General features: G+C 40.5%; 1 protein-coding gene across 2 annotated transcripts in view; it reads right to left on the minus strand.

The window, feature by feature from the left end:
- LOC126259294 (atrial natriuretic peptide receptor 1-like) overlaps positions 1 to 24516 on the minus strand; it is a 1315450-nt gene that overhangs the window by 479345 nt on the left and 811589 nt on the right. For both annotated transcript variants that reach the window (XM_049955955.1, XM_049955954.1), the window contains exon 7: positions 9131 to 9212. In XM_049955955.1, coding sequence (XP_049811912.1) covers positions 9131 to 9212 — 82 coding nt within the window. The remainder of the gene's footprint in view (positions 1 to 9130; positions 9213 to 24516) is intronic.

Genomic DNA, 24516 nt, shown 5'->3' on the forward strand with positions numbered 1-24516 from the left:
CAACTAGCTCTGCAGATGATGAAGAAATAGATGAAATGTATGACGAGATAAAAGAAATTATTCAGGTAGTGAAGGGAGACGAAAATTTAATAGTCATGGGTGACTGGAATTCGAGAGTAGGAAAAGGGAGAGAAGGAGACATAGTAGGTGAATATGGATTGGGGGGAAGAAATGAAAGAGGAAGCCGCCTTGTAGAATTTTGCACAGAGCATGACTTAATCATAGCTAACACTTGGTTCAAGAATCATAAAAGAAGGTTGTATACCTGGAAGAATCCTGGAGATACTAAAAGGTATCAGATAGATTATATAATGGTAAGACAGAGATTTAGGAACCAGGTTTTAAATTGTAAGACATTTCCAGGGGCAGATGTGGATTCTGACCACAATCTATTTTTTATGAATTGTAGATTGAAACTGAAGAAACTGCAAAAAGGTGGGAATTTAAGGAGATGGGACCTGGATAAACTGAAAGAACCAGAGGTTGTAGATAGTTTCAGGGAGAGCATAAGGGAACAATTGACAGGGATGGGGGAAAGAAATACAGTAGAAGAAGAATGAGTAGCTCTGAGGAATGAAGTAGTGAAGGCAGCAGACAATCAAGTAGGTAAAAAGGCGAGGGCTAATAGAAATCCTTGGGTAACAGAAGAAATACTGAATTTAATTGATGAAAGGAGAAAATATAAAAATGCAGTAAATGAAGCAGGCAAAAAGGAATACAAACGTCTCAAAAATGAGATCGACAGGAAGTGCAAAATGGCTAAGCAGGTATGGCTAGAGGACAAATGTAAGGATGTAGAGGCTTGTCTCACTAGGGTAAGATAGATACTGCCTACAGGAAAATTAAAGAGACCTTTGGAGAAAAGAGAGCCACTTGTATGAATATCAAGAGCTCAGATGGCAACCCAGTTCTAAGCAAAGAAGGGAAGGCAGAAAGGTGGAAGGAGTATATAGAGGGTTTATACAAGGGCGATGTACTTGAGGACAGTATTATGGAAATGGAAGAGGATGTAGATGAAGATGAAATGGGAGATAAGATACTGCGTGAAGAGTTTGACAGAGCACTGAAAGACCTGAGTCGAAACAAGGCCCCGGGAGTAGACAACATTCCATTAGAACTACTGATGGCCTTGGGAGAGCCAGTCATGACAAAACTCTACCATCTGGTGAGCAAGATGTATGAGACAGGCGAATTACCCTCAGACTTCAAGAAGAATATAATAATTCCAATCCCAAAGAAAGCAGGTGTTGACAGATGTGAAAATTACCGAACTATCAGTTTAATAAGTCACGGCTGCAAAATACTAACGCGAATTCTTTACAGACGAATGGAAAAACTGGTAGAAGCGGACATCGGGGACGATCAGTTTGGATTCCGTAGAAATGTTGGAACATGTGAGGCAATACTAACCTTACGACTTATCTTAGAAGAAAGATTAAGAAAAGGCAAACCTACGTTTCTAGCATTTGTAGACTTAGAGAAAGCTTTGGACAATGTTAACTGGAATACTCTCTTTCAAATTCTGAAGGTGGCAGGGGTAAAATACAGGGAGCGAAAGGCTATTTACAATTTGTACAGAAACTTGGTGGCAGTTATAAGAGTCGAGGGGCATGAAAGGGAAGCAGTGGTTGGGAAAGGAGTGAGACAGGGTTGTAGCCTCTCCCCGATGTTATTCAATCTGTATATTGAGCAAGCAGTAAACGGAACAAAAGAAAAATTCTGAGTAGGTATTAAAATTAATGGAGAAGAAGTAAAAACTTTGAGGTTCGCCGATGACATTGTAATTCTGTCAGAGACAGCAAATGACTTGGAAGAGCAGTTGAACGGAATGGACAGTGTCTTGAAAGGAGGATATAAGATGAACATCAACAAAAGCAAAACGAGGATAATGGAATGTAGTCAAATTAAATCGGGTGATGCTGAGGGGATTAGATTAGGAAATGAGACACTTAAAGTAGTAAAGGAGTTCTGCTATTTAGGGAGCAAAATAACTGATGATGGTCGAAGTAGAGAGGATATAAAATGTAGACTGGCATTGGCAAGGAAATCGTTTCTGAAGAAGAGAAATTTGTTAACATCGAGTATAGTTTTAAGTGTCAGGAAGTCGTTTCTGAAAGTATTTGTATGGAGTGTAGCCATGTATGGAAGTGAAACATGGACGATAACCAGTTTGGACAAGAAGAGAATAGAAGCTTTCGAAATGTGGTGCTGCAGAAGAATGCTGAAGATTACATCGGTAGATCACATAACTAATGAGGAAGTATTGAATAGGATTGGGGAGAAGAGAAGTTTGTGGCACAACTGGACTAGAAGAAGGGATCGGTTGGTAGGTCATGTTCTGAGGCATCAAGGATCACCATTTTAGTACTGGAGGGCAGCGTGGAGGGTAAAAATCGTAGAGGGAGACCAAGAGATGTATATACTAAGCAGATTCAGAAGGATGTAGGTTTCAGTAGGTACTGGGAGATGAAGAAGCTTGCACAGGATAGAGTAGCATGGAGAGCTGCATCAAACCAGTCTCAGGACTGAAGACCACAACAACAACAAACCATATAAAAGTTGAACCTGGAATACATTTGATCCCGAAAGCAACAGTAGCACCTTGATTACGGACCACGGCATGGATGATGTGCCGACAGTAGAACAATCTTGTGTCGGAAACAAATATCACTTTTACGAACCTCCTACAATGCTTTGACTGTCAACGATAGTTGACGACTACATCACACGTGGAAGATCTTTAAAATTAATTAACTTTTTATCAAACATCTTCCTTGTAAACATGTAGTTGAAAGTACAGCAATGCTACAACCATTCTGATTTCAGTTATCCGATTGACTGATGTTACATGGGTGTAAAGAGATGCAAACCACATTGTAGCCTAAAATGTGTGTGAAATTTCAGTCTCCTACTCTAAACGTTACTGTGAAAAAGTAAATTTTTGGTAACAACCATCGTAAGTAATTCAATTAAAAAGAATTGCAACAGAAAACAAAAAGTAGGAACTAGGTACATAAATTTCATTTTATTAACCAAACTGCTTTTCTTTGTTTCCAACGGTATGAAATGGAGACAGTTACTGAAAAGTTAGTAAGACGCGCCCATACTGTACCGCCCACTTTGCTCGATCAGTACAGTGATCAAGCAGTGAAGGGAACAACGGAAAAATTTGGAAAGTGAAACGTGCTTTTTGGAGAAGAGATAAAAATTTTAAGGTATGCCAGTGTCATTATATATGTCTCAGAGCAGAAAAGGAGTTGAGCGGCCTGAAAGAAGGTCATAAGGCGAACATCAACCAAGGGTAACGCAGTGTTATCGAAATGAGAAGCTAAAAGTAACAGACAACTTTTGGTATTCGGGTAGCAAATAACTGACGACCGCAGAATTAAATAGGGTCTAAAATTACGACTAATAATGGCAAGTAAACGTACCAGAAAAAGAGAAATGCTGAAATCAAGCAGAAATTTATGTCTTGGGAAGGCTTCTCACAAAGTACTCGTTCGAGTGTTGCATTATAAGGAAGTGAATCGTGGAACACACATAGTACAGTCCAGAAGAGAGTAACAGTTCTCGAAACGTAGTGGCGCAGAAGCAGCTGAAGATCAGTTGGGTAGTTCGACCTGCTAATGAACTGGCATGGAGTCGAATTGGGGAGGAAAGACGTTTATTCCACAACTTTAACTAAACGGACGGTTCGGTTGACAGGAAACTTCCAAAAACTTCAACGAAATTTAATTTAATTTGACATCGAAGGGGAGTGTGTGGGAAGAGGGTAGTGAGGGAACGCATAACACAGACGACTACCGACTGCTACATCAAATAATTCTTTTGCTTGATGACCGCAACAACAACAATCAATTCTACTAACAACTAGCCCACGTCCTTAATCATCTTATAATTTAATTATGTGCAACACAGTGACGAAAGACGTATATTTGCAGCTGAGATTACGATAAAACGATATGATACGGGAGAAATAAGTTACCTAATATGACGTTTACCATTTTACATGAAAATTCTACTTCAGACTGCGTTACTTCCACATCATTTCACCTTTCATAAGCAGAGATTTCAAGAATTTCTCGATCAAATACCCTGAAAATACGTGACTTACATATTCAACATAATCTGCACGCGAAATTCTAAAAATTCAGTCTTGCTGTGGAAGAACTCAGAATTCAGTAAATTAGAAATGAATTTCATGTGATGAGGGAAGGACACAACCACGACCAGAAGGCGACTCGCGGCGGAGTCGAACTTTGCGCGTTCTCTCTTTGGGAACTTTTTTTCTGCTCCCGTATGAATATTTCATGAGTCCTTCATCAATTGGTGGAAGGCAGCAAAAGGTCGGCTCCGCCGATGGGGCTGCGTGGCTTCCGCTGTTTCACACCACCGGCACGCGCCCTACCTGCTGGTGTACATTAGATTGACCGCAATTGGGTCTCAGCCTACAGGAGGAGAGCGGGGACAGTCGAAGGAAACGTAGTAACGCGCCGAGCAGCACACAGTTTGTATGTGCGGAAAACTTCTTTACCAGTAAAACGAAAATAGTTCCAATTTAATTTTCAAATGATAAGTGCTTCAAGACCACTTACAGCTACAGCTTAAGAAGACAATTAGTGACATACCTCCTGAAACAACAACAATAATGACTGTCTTAGATGGTGCATTCTCCTTAAACATACTTTCCTCAGAACAAGCTATATCAGAAAACATCTATTTTGTGCACGTATAAATTCTTTTTATACCTACCACTATCTTTGTCATCATTGTCATCCTCTCTTTCTTTTCTCAGACGTTACGTCTGGTCAAAAATGGAAAGTCACGCGGACCTTGATCAAGCGTGACTTCCTTTTAACTGTACGGTATATGTTATATTGCATTTAGGAACTTTCGGGTATTTGAACACGTATCAATAATTACGGATTTCTGTAGTTGTATATATAAGTTTGGATGTAGCTGTATTGCATTGATGTACTGGTGGATATTGTGTGGTATGACTCCTGTAGTTGATAGTATAATTAGTATAATGTCAACTTTATCCTGATGCCACATGTCCTTGACCTCCTCAGCCATTTGGATGTATTTTTCAATTTTTTCTCCTGTTTTCTTTTGTATATTTGTTGTATTGGGTATGGATATTTCGATTAATTGTGTTAATTTCTTCTTTTTATTGGTGAGTATGATGTCAGGTTTGTTATGTGGTGTTGTTTTATCTGTTATAATGGTTCTGTTCCGGTATAATTTGTATTCATCATTCTCCAGTACATTTTGTGGTGCATACTTGTATGTGGGAACGTGTTGTTTTATAAGTTTATGTTGTAAGGCAAGCTGTTGATATATTATTTTTGCTACATTGTCATGTCTTCTGGGGTATTCTGTATTTGCTAGTATTGTACATCCACTTGTTATGTGATCTACTGTTTCTATTTGTTGTTTGCAAAGTCTGCATTTATCTGTTGTGGTATTGGGATCTTTAATAATATGCTTGCTGTAATATCTGGTGTTTATTGTTTGATCCTGTATTGCAATCATGAATCCTTCCGTCTCACTGTATATATTGCCTTTTCTTAGCCATGTGTTGGATGCGTCTTGATCGATGTGTGGCTGTGTTAGATGATACGGGTGCTTGCCATGTAGTGTTTTCTTTTTCCAATTTACTTTCTTCGTATCTGTTGATGTTATGTGATCTAGAGGGTTGTAGAAGTGGTTATGAAATTCCAGTGGTGTAGCCGATGTATTTATATGAGTGATTGCTTTGTGTATTTTCCTAGTTTCTGCTCGTTCTAGAAAGAATTTTCTTAAATTGTCTACCTGTCGATAATGTAGGTTTTTTATGTCGATAAATCCCCTTCCTCCTTCCTTTCTGCTTAATGTGAATCTTTCTGTTGCTGCATGTATGTGATGTATTCTATATTTGTGGCATTGTGATCGTGTAAGTGTATTGAGTGCTTATTATTATTATTACACTGAAGACCCAAAGAAACTGGTATAACTGCCTAATATCGTGTAGAGCCCTCGCTAGCACGCAGAAATGACGCAACATGACATGGCATGGACTCGACTAATGACTGAACTACAGCTGCAGGGAACTGACACCATGAATCCTGCAGTGCTCTCCATAAACCCGGAAGAGAACGCGAGGGTGGAGATCTCTTCTGAGCAGCACGTTGCAAAGCATCCCAGATATACTCAATAAAGTTCATGTCTGGGGTGTTTGGTGACCATCGGAAGTGTTTAAACTCAGACGAGTGTTCCTGGAGCCACTCTGTAGTAATTCTGGACGTGTGGGGTGTCGCATTGTCCTACTGGAAGTGCTCAAGTTCGTCAGAATGCACACTGGACAAAAATGCATGCAGGTGATCAGACAGGATGCTTACGTACGTGTCACCTGTTAGAGTAGTATCTATACGTATTAGTAGTCCCACATCACTCCAACTTCACATGCCCCACACCATTACAGAGCCTCCACCAGCTTGAACAGTCATGCAGGGTCCATGGATTCATGAGGCTGTCTCCATACCCGTACATGTCCATCCGCTCGATACAATTTGAAACGAGACTCGGCCCAGGCGAGGCGTAAAGCTTTCTGTTGTGCAGTCATCAAGGGTACACGAGTGGGCCATCGGCTGCGAATGCCCATATCGATTATGTTTCGTTGAATGGTTCGCACGCTGACACACGTTGATGGTCCAGTACCGAAATCTGCTACAACCTGCGGAATGGTTGCTCTGCTGTCACCCTGATCGACTCTCTCAAACTGTCGTTGGTCCCGTTCTTGCAGCATCTTTTTCCGGCCGCAGCGATGTCGGAGATTATATACCTTATATAGGGGTTGACGATCGCAGTGATGTATTCTGCCTGTTTACATATCTCTCTATTTGAATACGCATGCCTATACCAGTTTCGTTGGCGCTTAGGTGTAGTTTAATGCCTAAAACTATACAACTCGCATTCACCTTTAACAAATTGATGTTTTATCTGATTCCTGATATTCACAGTTCACTCGTGAAGTGGTCGTATGGGAGAATCCCCACTTCATTGCTACCTCGGACATGCTGTGACCCATTGCTCGTGCGCCAACTGTGACACCACGTTCAAACTCACTCAGGCCGCGCGGAGTGACCAAGAGGTTAGAGGTGCCATGTCACGGATTGCGCGGCCCGTCCCCCCGGAGGTTCGAGTCCACCCTCGGGCATGGGTGTGTGTGTTCTTCTCAGCATAAGTTAGTTTCAATTAGTTTAAGTAGTGTGCACGTCTAGGGACCGATGACCTCAGCAGTTGGGTCCCTTAGGAATTCACACACATTTGAACAGGAACCTTACTTAAAGCTTGATAACCTGCCTTTGTAGCAGCAGTACCGATCTAATAATTGCGCCCGACACTAGTTGTCTTACACTGCTGGACATTAAAATTGATACACCACGAAGATGACGTGCTACAGACGCTAAATTTAACAGACAGGAAGAAGATGCTGTGATATGCAAATGATTAGCTTTTCAGAGCATTGACACAAGGTTGCCACCCGAAGTGGCCGAGCGGTTCTAGGCTCTTCAGTCTGGAACCGCGCGACCGATATGGTCGCAGGTTCGAATCCTGCCTCGGGCATGGATGTGTGTGATGTCCTTAGGCTAGACAGGTTTAAGTAGTTCTACGTTCTAGGGGACTGATGACCTCAGATGTTAAGTTACATAGTGCTCAGAAACATTTGAACCATTTGACAGGAATCTTATCCGCATGGCTGTAAAGGATCGTGCAGCCACGTCTCGATACCTGAGTCAACAGATGGCGACTTTTGCGAGACAACAACCATCAGCACGAACAGTTCGACGACGTTTGTAGCAGCATGGAAGCTCGGAGACCATGGCTGCGGTTACTCTTGACGCTGCATCACAGACAGGAGCGCCTACGATGGTGTACTCAACGACGAACCTGGGTGCACGAAAGGCAAAACGTCATTTTTTCCGATGAATCCAGGTTATGTTTACAGCATCATGATGGTCGCATCCGTGTTTGGAGACATCGCGGTGAACGCACACTGGAAGCGTCTATTCCTCATCGCCATATTGGCGCATCACCATGCGTGATGGTATGGTGTGCCATTGGTTACACGTCTCGGTCACCTCTTGTTCGCATTCAAGGGACTTTTGACAGTGGACGTTACATTTCAGATGTGTTGCGACCCGTGGCTCTACCCTTCATTCGATCCCTACGAAACCCTACATTTCAGCAGGATAATGCACGACCGCGTGTTGCAGGTCCTGTACGGGCCTTTCTGGATACAGAAAATGTTCGACTGCTGCCCTAGCCAGCACATTCTACAGATCTCTCACCAATTGAAAACGTCTGGTCAATGGTGGCCGAGCAACTGGCTCGCCACAATACGCCAGTCACTACTCTTGATGAACTGTGGTATCGTGTTGAAGCTGCATGGGCAGCTGTACCTGTACACTCCATCCAAGCTCTGTTTGACTCAATGCCCAGGCATATCAAGGCCGTTATTACGGCCAGAGGTGGTTGTTGTGGGTACTGATTTCTCAGGATCTGTGCACCCAAATTGCGTGAAAATGTAATCACATGTCAGTTCTAGTATAATATATTTGTCTAATGAATACCCGTATATCATCTGCTTTCCTTATTGGTGTAGCAATTTTAATGGCCAGTAGTGTATATACGTTTTGCCGGCCGGAGCGCCGTATTATGCCGATTTATTGCTCTGACGTACTTCAATACGTATGCCTATACTGGTTTCTTTGGAGCTTCAATGTAATATCACATTGGAATCAACGCTTTATGCGACGCATACAGACAAAGTAAAACATTAAAGAGGAAGGAACATTCATTTCCCGAGTGCTGTTGGCGTTTTAGGCCGAACGGTAGTTCAGGGTGAGGCAAGTCGAGAGATGCAGCTGCTACTATATCTTGACATTTTCCATGCGGTTTACTGAAAGTATTGAACGCCCCGATAGGATTGACCGGAAGAAATCGCCTCACACTAAAACAAGTAAACCGTTCCGCCACTTCGCTCGGTTCGCCACACGGGGACCAAAAACGAGTTTTCTGTGAGTGCAGTCTAATGAAATGAGACGTAGTAGTGCAGGCAGCAGTTGCGCGCGGCGCTGCGCCTCACCTGTAGATGACGACTGATGCGATGGCCAGCACGACGACCACGGAGCTCAGGACGATACTCAGCACCGCGTAGTCCGGGAACGCTGAAACACAGTAGAATGACGTCACCACCTGAGACTCGGTTCAGTGCAGGCAAAACTTACCTCCGTGGAACACTGCCAGTTGACAAACATGCTTATACCGCACAGTCTTTGTCAAGAACCAGTTCCAAGTGATGTGTTCTACAGCAACTTAGGGCTACAAGTGGATCTACACCTGCCTCACCTCTACACCTACATCTAAATCTACACTCTGAAAAACTACTGACAAGTGTAAGGCAGAGTGTACTTCCAAACGTCTAACTTCTTAGATTTCCCGTGCATTCGCATGTGGTGCAGTGGAAGAATGGCCGCTTCGAATATCCAGTGCGTGCTTTAATTTTTCTAACTTTATCACCGTAGCCCTAAAACCCGGTTTTCCTGGGAGCAGGAATTTGTAATATTTCCGGCTTAGTCAGCCATCATATTAGGCTCCAAGAAGCTGTTCCCAGAGCAGTGGAGATGCAAGAAGTATATAGATGACGAAATGTTGTGTGAGGTACCTGTGACAGATGTTAGATTCGGTATCATTCCCGTGAGAAAGACCGCCTGTATAATGCTACTGCTCTGTGATTGGCTGCTGTGTTCGGGGCAAGGGCGCCAAAACGTTATAGTTATTATTATTAGCTAAACTACTGATTGGAATGACTTTACTTTTTAATATAAATATCTCTCAACAGCTTACTATCAATCAGTCATTTTAGAATTATTAAAAACAATTTAAATAAAAAACAAAAGACTGACGAAATTGCAGATGAAGCATTTCGGAAGCGTTAGGGTCACGCCTTTTCTGGTATGGCGCGCTAAGTGTTTCGGGATGCTCGTCACTCTGGATTAGGCAGTTGAGAAGAACAGACATGTTTGTTTGTCGTAGGATGTGTTTCCAGTATTCAGCTGGACTCGCATTCGGGAGGACGACGGTTCAATCCCGCGTCCGGCTATCCTGATTTAGGTTTTCCGTGATTTCCCTAAATCGCTCCAGGCAAATGCCGGGACGGTTCCTTTGAAAGGGCACGGCCGACTTCCTTCGCCGTCCTTCCCTATTCCGATGAGACCGATGACTTCGCTGTTTGGTCTCTTCCCCCAAACAATCCAATCCAATCCAGTATTAAAAAATTCACTCCGGTAGTCATGAAGCACAGACACGTGCCACACATAGTGTAAAGATACATTTTCGTAAATGTAGTGTTTGATCATGTACTTTGCTATATCAGAAGGTGTTGTATTAAGATCATGTAGTCTTCCCGTGTGGCTATATTAAAATACGTGAGTGGCATCCCAAAGAAGTGATACGTTATTTCAGAACAGAACCTCGCTAAAAGTCAGTTTCAGCCTCAAGATACAGAACCTACGACCTGCGTGCTGTTTTCTCTGCTGGGGACATCAAATTGAAGACAGCAGGTTAGTGAACTCTTAACAGAACCTTCCACAGTGCAGTGGAAACAACTAGGCGCCTCACGTGTACTGCATGCACAGAACAAATCGGCTCAGTGACACGTCATCTGCAGTAATGCAGAGGAGGTAAAGGTGGATGAGCCTTATTAACACCAACAATAAATTCATTCTTCCTTTCTTGCCGTAAATTTTGCGCCGCTTAGTACGCACTGCACCCGGCGTGGTGCGCCGATCCTCAACAGAGATAAAATACACCGCGCAGCGGAATTAATGGATCACTTTTCCGTACGTCGTAATTGCCTCCAATTGCAATTTACAATTTGCAATTTGAGTCAAAAGTATCTTCAACCTTCCTCTATAATGGAGCACAATCGTGGTGCCCTGCGACGTCACGCTCTGGCTCAGCGACCCTTCAGATAGCGAGGTGTCGACATATGCGGAAAGCTAGGTTGTTTATGTGAGTTGTGAGGTGGGTTAATTACGTCACATGGCACCAAATTTCACTTCAATTCTGTCCAGCCTCACCGTGGACGTGTTACAGTGTTACACTATGAGTAGGTCGTCACAGCCTCTCTTACCCGCATTCCACTCTTCCACCCATCGATTATAGCACACTGTGTTCGTATGAGTGGCAGAGCGAAACGATTCAAGCACGTCATCGCTCATAGCGGACACGAAAGGGCTTCAGGGGGCGGCATAAAGGGCATCAGTGGAATCCCCCTTTCTCCAGGGCATTGATTTCCACACATTCCGCGGTTAAAAACGACAGTTTGCAGTGCGATGACCAACAGGGAAATGTTCTTGACAACCTTCGTCATTTCTGATACCATCGGAAGTTCAAGGACGCTGTGGGGCTGCATCCACATTGAATGTGATCGTACCTCTCCATAGGGCAGCGAAGCTGCAATTTTTGATCTCTTGTACCGGATGGAACCACTAGAATCCGTTCAACCACGCAATGAAATCTGAACGTGATCCAAAGCAGCAAAGGGTATGTATACTTTTTCAACCCTCCTTTTTTCCTCCACTCTCAGGCGTGATCACGCGGTAGTGCAACATAAAAACGAGCGTGAGTAAAGGAGCAGAGGTTCCTTCTAACCCTACCCAGTTCGGCAAAAGTCTCGGTGCCATGTACCCGCAGTTTGGTGACTTTACAGGATTTAATCATCTATGAATGGATTCTTCTGAATGTGGCATCCTTGAAGAAACTTATAAATACTCTTTCGACGCTCATCTGCGTTGGAGGCGGTGTTATTCGTTATGTGCATGATGTCTGCCTGCGAGGACGAATATTTTGTTTCGTGAGCTTCTGATAATCAGACTGACAAATTGTATACACTGCATGAAGATCTTAGATAATTCATGATTACTGTGTACAGTTTTCTCTGCATAAACATCAAATTCATGAGTTTAGAGTAAGAAAGAAGTTACGCCTACGAATATGAACATTCAATAAGCGTCTCACTGCGAGATTGACTGTCGCCAGATCTGAACTGACGCATTTGCCGAAACTCTGTTTCACATTTTACTCACGTAACATCTCTGGGACGTGGGGTCTAAAGTGGGTAAAATTCCCCTTCCGTACACAATGCTCAATTTTCGTAAAAAGAGATCTGCACCATTCTGCGAGGCAGGCAAATTTACGACCCGACTGCGGAAATTAAAATGCAAATTGCCATTTGAGTGTTCCCGGTACTGTCTCGTAGGTCTTTTTCCTTTGTTATTTCGTTTTCATTGCGCACAGCCTTGCTGAGAATATGGTAAGCACTTTCCATTTCGCTTCTATCTCTGGATGAATGTTGGTTTTCCCTTTTCTCATCTCGTGTAGTTTTCTTGCGCCTACTCCGCGTAATTATTAAACATGCAATTTTAGGGTAGTTTTCTACGCGAAAAATGATTCTTTACCAAAGGAATAGCTTATGACTTATTAAACAATGAAAAAGGTCAGAATTTGCGGTTTTTGTCTATTTGCCAGGTTTTGAAAATACATTTAGAATACCATATCTGTTAAATATACGACGATAACTGTCTCATTTGTTTTAAGATGTAGAAGCTCTTCTGAGATTAAAAGGAAGCATATCATACCTTTGGGACACATAGTCAAAGCACCAGCGCATTAAAGATGTATTAAAAACGATTCCTTTTAGTACAATTTGCCAGAATAGGACACGTTACCACACGTTTATTTTGGTATCAAAATATGTTTGGAAATGTAAATCCTTGCAGAAGAGTTGCTCAGCAAATTCCAGTCTCTATTTTCCTTCATTATGAAGAAACGAGAAGTTTGTCTTATAAAATGGTGGATGGTATGGAAGAAACAAATGAAAGATAAAAATTCTGATAAGGCAAGGTCGTATATCCTATGCAATAGCTTACTCTTTTAGAAATTCTCTCATCCGTTTTCTACTTCGAATTGCGAGTATAATATTAACCTCCCACCAACATTAGAAACTGTTTGTATTTTACAAGATGTCTTCTTATGAAGCTTTGTACGATATTGGAATATGATTACGTAATGGTAGTTCTGACATTTCTCTCTGAAGTGGTCTCAGTGATGGAAAAGGAAGTCATTGAAACATGTTCTGCTTAAAAACAAACTTCCATACGGACTAAACAAGATGGGGATTGAAATCTTGACCTTTTATTTTAGCGGATAATACTGTAAGCAGCTTAGTCATCCGTCATTCTCTGTCGAACTCGATACCCGGTTAGAAGGTATTTGGCTCACCAAAGGAAATTTTATTATTAATCATAAGATTATTTTTTAGTTCATAAACTTTCATTCATTTGCCCATAATTTCACGCTAAGATATGCGTTAAATATTGTGGGTCAGTTTTGACACGATAAGAAAAAGTAAAGAGAAAGTAGGCTTAGTACGTTCAGTTTTACTCAGCTATTTCAGAATCAAATAACTTAGAAGTTTCATCTTCTCGGTCATTCAGCAATTTCAGTACAGATTCCCACATTCAAATAAAGAAGTTTCACAGCGCACGAGAGCCCCTCTTAGTGGCATTTACACCACGACACCCAGTTCTCTGTGGCTTGTCTATCAGTTTGAATATATTTCTTGGGTGCTTTTGCAAAATGAGTCAAAGCCGAACGTCGCATCAATGTCTGTTCAAGAGCTTGGAATGTTGTTAAATAGAGTATAGCCACATTTCTACTTGATTCAATGTCACGGTCGACATAAGTTTATTAATTATGCAACCAAGTTGCGTGCTCATTTCAGTACATTTTAGTACTATAATACTCCTTGTGATGTAATCAAGCCTAATGCACACGAGGTAAATTTCGATACTGTTTGGTATCGACGACTTCACGTATAACAAAATAGCAGCTAAGTGTACATTGATTTCTATGTCAGCAACGTACTTTGTGAACTACTGCTTTCATTGATATTGGCTGAACAGTTTTGTTGTTGATTGACAAAAACCTAAATGTTAGTTCTGTAAATTTAATTACAGTAATGTATTCACGAAATTTCGTAACATTTACCTGTTCCTTGTGTAAAATAAATTTAAATACTTTCGTCGCCAGTTACGTAAATGCTTTGACTCTTTGTTCCCTTTTATAGTGTCTGTATTATTCTACTTTGCACTTAAGAAGAAGGGACGATCTGTTAGTGGGTCATGTGGGTTTGGTTGTAAGAGAGGGGCATGTTTGTACAGTGAGAGGGAGTTGTATTTCTAAGACAGTTGCTTCATCACTGTGAAACAGTTTTCTTGTTTACTACTAAAAAATATGGAAGGCCAAAAATTTTGGAAACTCTTATAGCAGGAGCTACCTTAATAAGTCACAAAAGGTTTGTACAGCTACATCTACATCTACATATATATTCCGCAAGTATATAAAATTCCTTGTGGCTGTGGACAGTTTTAAGTCTGACAGACAGCTCTGTGTAGAGCACGAGAGATGCTTCGCCTTTGGTACACAGAGAAATCAGCGGGAGCAGTGCATGCTCTAGAAAACGGACACCGAACATCAAACATCTATATCTACGTCTAGATAGATTCCCCGCAAGCCACCGTACGGTGCATGGCGGAGGTTATTCTTTAACATAAGCAGTCGTCTCCTTTCCCGTTCCACTCGCAGACAGAGCGAGGGAAAAACGACTATCTATATGCTATCATATGAGCCCTACTTTTTCATATCTTATCTCTGTAGTCCTTACGCGCGATGTATATTGGGCGCAGTAGGATCGTTCTCCAGTCAGCTTCAAATGCCGGTTCTCTAGTCTTTCTCAGTAGTGTTCTTCCAAAATGAATGTCTTCTTCTCTCCAGGGATTCGCACGTGAGCTCCCGAAGCACGTCCCGAAAATTGCATTGCGATCAAATCTACCGGTAACAAATTTAGCAGCTCGCTTCTGAATTGATTCGATGTCTTCTTTCAATCTGACATGATTCCAAACACTCGAGCAGTACTCAAGACTACGTCACACTTGCGTCCTATATGCGGTTCTTTACAGATGAATCACACTTCCCTAAAATTCTCCTAATATACCGAAGCTGACCACAATCCTCACGTGCTCGTATCATTTCATATCGCTTCGCAACACTACGCCCAGATGTTTAAAGGACGTGACTGTGTCAACCAGGACACTATTAATGCTGTATCTGAACATCCGCATTAACTAGTATTTTCGTGTATAAGAGCCAACTGCCATTCGCCACATAAGCTAGAAATTGTGTCGAGGTCACCTTGCATCAATCTGCAGTCTCTTATCTTCGACACCTTCCTGTTCTTCACAGCATCATCACCGAACAACCGCAGTTTGTTCCCACCCCGCCTGCCAGATCATTTATATATATAAAAAAAACAGCAACGGTCCTATCACACTTCCCTGGAGCAATCCGCCCCGATAGCTGAGTGGTCAGCGTGACGGATGGCCGTCCTACGGGCCCGGTTCGATTTCCGATGACGTACCAACTTCAAAAATATTTGTCATTTTGCTTAAAATTAAAAGTAGTCATGCCCACGTAGTAGAATTATGAACTGTGTATTTATCTGCTTTTAAGTTTGCCTTCTTCAGGCTATTATTGCTGCCACAATCTTTGTCAGTTCGAAGAAATTACCCCACCACCACTGCAGACTGTTAACGAATGTACGTGAATACGGAATAGGCTCCCAGGTATGTGATTGGCTCGAAGACTTTGTAAGTAGGCTGTTTACGTTTTTTTATTGGTAACGCCACCTCTGTATGAAAATCACTGGCTGTGCTGTGTGCAGTCTGTGGCTGCTTTGCATTGTTGTAATACTCGCCATTGTAGTGCTAGGCAGCTGGCTGTGAACAGCGCGTAGCGTTGCGCAGTTGGAGGTGAGCCACCAGCAGTGGTGGATGTGGGGAGAGAGATGGCGGAGTTTTGAAATTTGTCATGAACTGCTATATATATATATATATATATATATATATATATATATATATATATATATATATATATATATATATATATATATTGCTAACTATATATATTTGCTATATATATTTGCTAACTATCCCTATCAGTAGTTAGTGCCTTCCATAGTTTGAATCTTTTATTTAGCTGGCAGTAGTGGCGCTTGCTGTATTGCTGTAGTGGGAGTAACCAAGATTTTTGTGAGGTAAGTGATTTGTGAAAAGTACAGGTTAATGTTAGTCAGGGCCATTCTCTTGTAGAGATTATTGAAAGTCAGATTGCGTTGCGCTAAAAATATTGTGCGTCAGTTTAAGCACAGTCTCGTGTATAATTTTTAAAAAGGGGACGTTTCATATGTCAACCCTTAGCCTAGGATACCTCACTGGAATCTTCTGTTTTTTTCTTGTAGTTTGTGTAATTAGTGTAGCTTTTGTTTATTGCTAGCGCGTAATTGTAGAGAAAATCTCCTTTGTAGTTGCAGTCTTTCATTGTTGTACAGTAAAACAGTTGTGGCATGCATGTAGATTTGCACCAAGTATTTCGCAGCTGCAATTAAGTAGATATTATTTTCAGTGTTATGTTAATGTGTTCTCTTATTTTTGCTCTTCAAATTGTGTTTTTCTCTGTTGTCGTGTGAAATACTGTGACAATAATGGCGTGTGAAAAACGTAACACTAGGCTCCAAAGCAAACTGAGAAATAATAGTGACGACGAGCGTGGCTTGCCAGCACCACTGTGTAATGAATTAACAGACGTTCAAAGTAGTAATTTGGTAACTGTGCATAGGGAAATGGAGCGGGCGTCAAACAATGGCGTGGACAGTGAAACAATTAGTGCAGAGGGAAGCATTATCGATCGATCGGTCGGCAACAGCTCGCCTCAGGAATCGGGAATGACAGGACACAATTTTGCAAATATTGTAGATTCAGGTTTTGGGTCCTCACCGTTTTCTCAAATGAGTCAAGACACATTTTCCACTTGTCAAAATGTGAATGTTGCCGGTGCAAATTCACTGCCGAAAAGCACCGAGGAACATGTTTCAGACACCAGTGCATTGTTATTACAATTAATGCAACAAATGGGAAAAAAGCTTGAAAAGTTAGACACAATGGAACAAAATCAGAGACAAACACAGCAACAGTTAGACAAAATGGAACAAAATCAGAGACAAACACAGCAAAAGTTTGACACAGTGGAACAAAATCTTAAAAAGTTAGACTCATTGGAACAAACTCTTGAACAAACACGTGAAGATTTAACTACTGAGTTACATAACATTGAATCGAAATGTCAAAAAGTCTGTAATGACGTAAAAACTCAAATTTGTGAGCATTTTCAACCTTTTTTTCGCGGCATGAAAGTACATTACAGAATCACGAAGCAGCCATAAAAGAACTGCAAACTATTGTTCATGAAAATCATGAGACCTTGCAAGCTAAATTTGACTCAGTTGCAACTACCGATTCGGTTACGCAACTTGCAAAAACTCAGGAAAACTTAAAGGACACAGTAGATACTCTGAAACTTGGTTCAAAAAAACACACTGAGGAAATAAGTACACTATCGGATAAAGTAGCCGAACTTTCAGATCAGTTCACTAACTTATCTACAAAGGTAGATGATGATCTGAATGACACAACACCTGTAGCCTTCACTGACACTGAAGAGTATGAAGAAATTAGAAAATTCAAACAAAATCAGAATCAAATTAATACGCAACACCAAAGAGAAATCCGGGAAGTGCAAGATCAGTTATCACAAGTAGTACAAGAATTACATATTTCAGAGGACACTCGCGCTCCAGTACGGGAAGAGGGACATAGAAATACGGAACAGCCGCAAAATAATAACACAGCGCATTTCGGAAATTATGAAAGAAATTGGCAAAGTGCACCGAATTTTGAGATTGAACCGCCGACACGACGTAACAATGACCGACATGCGACTCGCCGACACGATGATTTTGACTACAAGCTGTTCATTACTACACGTAAATTCAAAACGTTTAAGAATTCTGGCAACGACATTCATCCACAAGCGTGACTCCATCAATTCTCTCATTGTTTTCCTCCCAACTGGTCGTTAGAACACATTAGAATTTATGTGTGGCTATTTAGAGAATGAACCAGCTGTAAGAATGCGATCGGTCATTCACGATTGTCACAGTGAAGGAGATTTTTATCATGCCTTCCTCTCAGCATATTGGTCTCAAGCCACACAAGACCGAGTAAAACATAGCATCATAATGATGAAACGTTTCGAACAATCTGAATTTTCCAGTATTATGAAATATTTTGAAGACATGTTGCATAAGAATCAGTATCTTTCAAACCCATACAGCCCCGCAGAACTCATCCGCATTTGCTTAATCAAATTACCTGAACATTTACGACTTATTATTTTGGCAGGACGTTGCAAAGACGACGTTGAAGCTTTTCAGGGACTGTTACAAGAACTGGAAATTGACACTGACAATCGCGGAACGCGAGAACAGGAGCACAACAATTACAGGTCACATCTGTCACAATTTCGCGATGACAGAAATAATACACGACAAGGCTATTCTTATAACGTAAATCGTGACCAAAACAGACACCACCCGTATGACAACCGTTGGCAGAGTAAAAATAATTACAGAGAAAGATCGCATTTCCATAGTAATGACTATCACAGAGACAGCCAGAGACACAGACGATATGGAAACCAAAACAATTATTATCAAGGGAGGCAGAATAACATCAGACGCAACAGTTCGGCGCACAGTTACGATTCAGGGAGAAATTCTCCACCACGTGACGGACAAGGAAGAAACTACCGAATCTACCGACATGACGACAGACGATATATTCGTAACGACAGACCTGAATTGCATCAGAACTGGCGGGATTCTAACAGAGCTGGGCCCTCTCGGCAAGGCGAATTTGTAGAAGTTAGGTCTCCTAATCTCAATAACGACGCACGCCAACAAAGAGACAGACAATGACTCTCACCGCAGGCAGACGCTTGCGCCGGCTGGCTCAGAGAAAAATAACATAGACGCTAACCTTGAGAAAAATTCCAGTATTCTTTACCGACGTATACCGCATGATAATTGCATTCAAGTTCAAACTCTAAGTACTATGAAGAGTAAAGGATTGCACCACACTTCACATGTAAAACCGTTTATTGAAAGATAACCTGCTTTTTAACTTTGTCTTTGCCATATAACTTTTCACTTTACATTACTAGTATTCTTGTCAGACTTAGAATCTGTTAACATGCAACAATGTTTGAAGTTAAATATCCAGTCAAGAACCAAGAGAACTTATTGAAACAGAAATTCCGAATGCATTGTTATAGTGAACAGACGTCACAGTGTTACTGGGTGTGTACATTCTTGCTTGTTAGTTGCACGATTACGTAACGACTATAAGGGTTACATACTTAGGACACATACTGGTACTGGTAATGAGATTTTAATGCAACATTTTGGTTTACTCGAAAATACATTCTGGATTTAAAGTACTTTCTATGAGATACCAGATGACATAGTGGTTACTTTATGTGACAGCTACACGATTTTATCACGACGCTACTAATGAGTGACAATTTACAATGTTGCTTTTGTGCTGTATCTGTTTTATATCTGTACAGTTTTTCTGAATTCTTCTGGAAAGTAAAACAGGTTTTAGTAGTAACTTTTGTGGTATAGCTACAATGAGACTGCCTTTTCCGTAGCACAACAATACTTTACAGCACAGTACTTTCCTCATCACGGCAATAAGCGTAATAACTAAGATATCTATACGCAAAGCATTTCACTTTTGTGTATCATGAGGTAAGTACATTGACTTCTGCAGAATTTAGCTTTCGGAGGACGACAACTACGACACTTCCACAGAGATTATCTTACAACAAGACGCACAGTTTAGCGCTACAGTACATGCATTTGAGTGATTAATTTTATACTTAAAACATTTATTTTTTAAGGTTTTTGAATTACAAAGAAAGTTTTCCGTGATACATTTCATTCCACTGCTGTAATCTGTAACACCTGAGGGTATAATTACATTAATCCTCAGGGGGGTACACGCCTACTTTGTGTACCATGTGTTTGGCAAGCACAAGGAGCCCTAGCTATTATGGTATTTGCTTATACAACTTTAGACATCGGTACCATATTTCTCTAACACATAAATTACACAGCTATCTGATTATTTAACAAAGAAACAAACATTTTTTTACTACCTCAGTGACAGATGTTTACGTAATTATACCGTTGGATAACTTCACACTTATGAAATTGCATTTTGTCAGTACTTTGTGAACTCTTCATATTTTTTCGGAACCATTGTGATACTATGAGAGCTTTGAATGATATATTTGGTATGGGATCATGATTTTTAAAGTACGTTTGAGGCAGATGACACTTTTGACATGAGCAGAGAATTTTTTTAGGTTTTGAAATTATTGGAGGAAGCTACAACGTTTTTGAGATTTGACTGAGGTTTTATGATGTTATTATTACGGCGACGATGTGTATTATGTTGTTGAGGTATGTTTATTATCAATGAGATGATGCTATATGAGGAATCTGATTATGCTACGTATGTTACGATGAAATATTGAAGTGTCGACGAATATGTATATGTATAATAAGGTAAGGAGTAATGAATAGTGTTTAGGGACTATGGTTTGTGAAGAAGGTTGTTGGAAACCAAGAATCGTACTTTAAGAGTTATGAAATGTGTGTATATGCGTGAATGTATCACAATGCTGGCGAAAATGTTTTGGACGCTGTTATATTTATAGGATTTTGTTTCTACAGATTTGTAACCCAAATTCTTGACCTGTGAAATTTTTATATGAGACTGTCGCTGTAGCGAAAACTGCTGTCGTAAATATTTCGTTAAGAAAGGTAAGTGACCGTGAAGTAATTCGTTGTGAGCGGCCAGGTGTGTCAGACGCCTGGAGAAAAAGCCATTATTGCGAGCCCTTTTCAGCGGCACAGGTAGAAAAAAAAAGGGAGGCCATTATCCTCGCTATTGACGTTCCTTTGTAGAGAGCATCACAAAAACGACACGGTCGAACTTGAAAACATATGTTGACACTGTGGAGCTCTTAATTTATGATATTTACGGAAATGCCTAATGAAATGACGAGAAATATTCTTACATCTGCACATCTGATTCTGACAAGCGCCTTTCTACGAGAGTTGAGAGAATTTCTACTAACTTATGAAATGTCACATGGCTATTGAATGATATTTTTATGCTTTGGTTTGCGTAATTGCTTATTTCATTTGATATCTGGTTTCCAGCTGTCTTGCAGCATTGGTTTCATAAAATAAAATTAAATGCATTTGCTAATGTGAACACTTTCTGTCAACAGATCTATTAAATAATTACTTTATGATACACATTCTTCGAAAAAGGAGCTCTTGGAATGGAAAGAACAATAAGAAGGGACTAGTAACAGGAACTACATACATAATTTTCTTTTCAACTACTTGGTAATTTTTTTTGGTAGAGTAAGTTATTGTGATGCATCACTCTAGTGTTAAGATGTGACATAGGTATTAGACATGGCCATTTTTGGTGTAATATTTTTTCTGCTTGAGCTATGTCATGCTTAGAGATAAGTTTTTTTTTTTTTTGCTGCTGCTGTTTGCCAGGCATAGTGCTACTGAATTTTAATTTGTGTTACTCTGTTAAGCCAGTTTTACTACTGATTTATTTTTCTTGTTTGCTGCTCATTGCCTTATATTAGTTGTAATTAATGCTGCTTGCTTCGCCTTTTGTATTTTTTATCATTGCTGTTTGTGTTAATTGTTTTCTGCTGCTGCATTGCCTCGTCCCTTAGTTTAGCATCTGAGCTCAGTAGATTTAAGTTAGCTTAAGAGGGGGTAGACTATATGAGAAACTAGTTGTGATGAATGGAAAGAAATGCATTGAAGGTATATGAAAACGTTTTGGGCCAAAATGAGTATTGTACAATGATCCGTAATTATCTTGAAAGAAATATGAACAGAGTAGAGAAAGCAGGTATTGATAGGACTTTTTGGAAATAATGAGGAACGAAGGGAGATCTCCGAGAAGTAAAGAAAGCTTTGTTTGCAAAATACTGCAGTAAAAGAAACCCTGTCCTTTTCTTGTGTTATCCCACTATGTGTTTGTGTTCCCATGTGTATTTGTTTTCTTCCTGTCTCTGTGTACTGTTTCATAGAATTTTTTTCTCTTCTAATACTAAGCTACATTCACTATGATGAGGAATACTGTTATCCTCAAATATAATTTGCATTAATAATATGTTATTTTCTTTGTAAAGATGTTTAGACATTATTTATTCTGTTTTGTTTTAATGCTCATGTGTGAAGTTGATGTTTCAAAATTTATTCTGATCTTTATGTATGTACTTATGTCATTATTTTTGTAACACTGATGTATATGTTTATTTCTATTCTATTGTAAAACCTGTACTACAAATGTTATCTGTATTGTTATGTTCTTTAATGATGTATTTTGTACCTTTGTAATTGTATTCTTCTGTTATAAAATTGTAATTGACACCAGGTCATCAAATTAAGTAACTTGTAAGTTACATTTCACTGCACACGTTTCTATTGGTCATAGTATATGGACAATATGTGAGAAGTAGGGACTGTTAGTGTTTGCACGTGTGTTAATAATGCAGCAAGGGACTGGTTAACAGCATTGCTGGTTCTCAGGACAATTCAAAAACTTTGTGAGTGCACAAGTGGTGGTTATGGACTTACTATATTATCCGCAAGACTCTTCAATGGTGATTGTGCACCTGCACAGTCACAACGGATGGCTGCTGGCCATCTCTACAAGGACTAAAGTGGGTCTGCATCTTTGATGATCCATCAATACCATTATTTCTACAAGGACTGCAGTGGGTCTGCATCTTTGGTGGCCCACCAATACCGTAATCTCTACCAGGACTACAGTGGGTCTGCTCTGTGATGACCTACCCACCAATACTCTTCAAAACTTCGTCTGACTCCGCTGTGGGTTTGCTCTGTTGTGGCCCATTACCTGTCAGCATGTCAAGAGTCAGCACTGTCTTTACGTTGGAAGGACAACACTACTTCTTCAAGACTGCATGGAAATCCACTACTTCTGTGTGCATTTTCTTTTCCTGCTCAGACTTTGAGAAAAACACTGCAATGTGATGAATGATCAGGACTGTCTTTATGGACTGTGAGAAAATTTTAGCTTTTGACCAACATTGTATCAATAAGTGTGTGCATTTGATTTCTTTGTTATTGTAATTATACATTTTTTTTTCAAATCTGTATTGGCCACTGCCCAAACCAATTTGTAAAATTTTTTGTGGGGAGCATGGGGGCTATGTAAGTAGGCTGTTTAGGTTTTTTTATTGGTAACGCCACCTCTGTATGAAAATCACTGGCTGTGCTGTGTGCAGTCTGTGGCTGCTTTGCATTGTTGTAATACTCGCCATTGTAGTGTTAGGCAGCTGGCTGTGAACAGCGCGTAGCGTTGCGCAGTTGGAGGTGAGCCGCCAGCAGTGGTGGATGTGGGGAGAGAGATGGCGGAGTTTTGAAATTTGTCATGAACTGCTCTCTCTCTCTCTCTCTCTCTCTCTCTCTCTCTCTCTCTCTCTCTATATATATATATATATATATATATATATATATATATATATATATATATATATATATATATATATATAAAGGTAAATACATTGTTTGTTCTCTATTAATATCTTTCATTTGCTAACTATCCCTATCAGTAGTTAGTGCCTTCCATAGTTTGAATCTTTTATTTAGCTGGCAGTAGTGGCGCTGGCTGTATTGCACTAGTGGGAGTAACCAAGATTTTTGTGAGGTAAGTGATTTGTGAAAAGTACAGGTTAATGTTAGTCAGGGCCATTCTCTTGTAGAAATTATTGAAAGTCAGATTGCGTTGCGCTAAAAATATTGTGCGTCAGTTTAAGCACAGTCTTGTATAATTGTTCAAAGGGGACGTTTCAACTTCTTAAGTAATGGAATACAGTATGTTGTCCTCGATGGCGAGTGTTCATCGGAGACAGGAGTAACATCAGGAGTGCTCCAGGGAAGTGTGATAGGACCGTTGCTGTTTTTATGTACGTAAATGATCTGGCAGACGGGGTGGGGGGAATAATATGCGGTTGTTCGCTGATGATGCTGTGGTGTACAGGAAGGTGTCGAAGGTAAGTGGCTGCAGATTGATACAAGGTGGCCTGTAAAAAATTTTTAATTTGTGTGGTGAATGGCAGTTGGCTCTTATATACAAAACTGGTAGTTAATGCGGATCAGTAGGAAAAACAAACCGTTAATGTTCAGATACAGCATTAATAGTGTCCCGGTTGACACAGTCACGTCCTGTAAACATCTTGGCGTAGTGTTGCGAAGCGATATGAAATGAAAGGAGCATGTGAGGATTGTGGTCAGCTTCGGTATATTGGGAGAATTTTAGGGAAGTGTGATTCATCTGTACAGGACCGCATATAGGACGCTAGTGCGACCTAGTCTTG

Source organism: Schistocerca nitens, chromosome 5 (assembly GCF_023898315.1).
Source record: "Schistocerca nitens isolate TAMUIC-IGC-003100 chromosome 5, iqSchNite1.1, whole genome shotgun sequence".
In the NCBI taxonomy this organism is placed as follows: Eukaryota; Metazoa; Arthropoda; class Insecta; order Orthoptera; family Acrididae; genus Schistocerca; species Schistocerca nitens.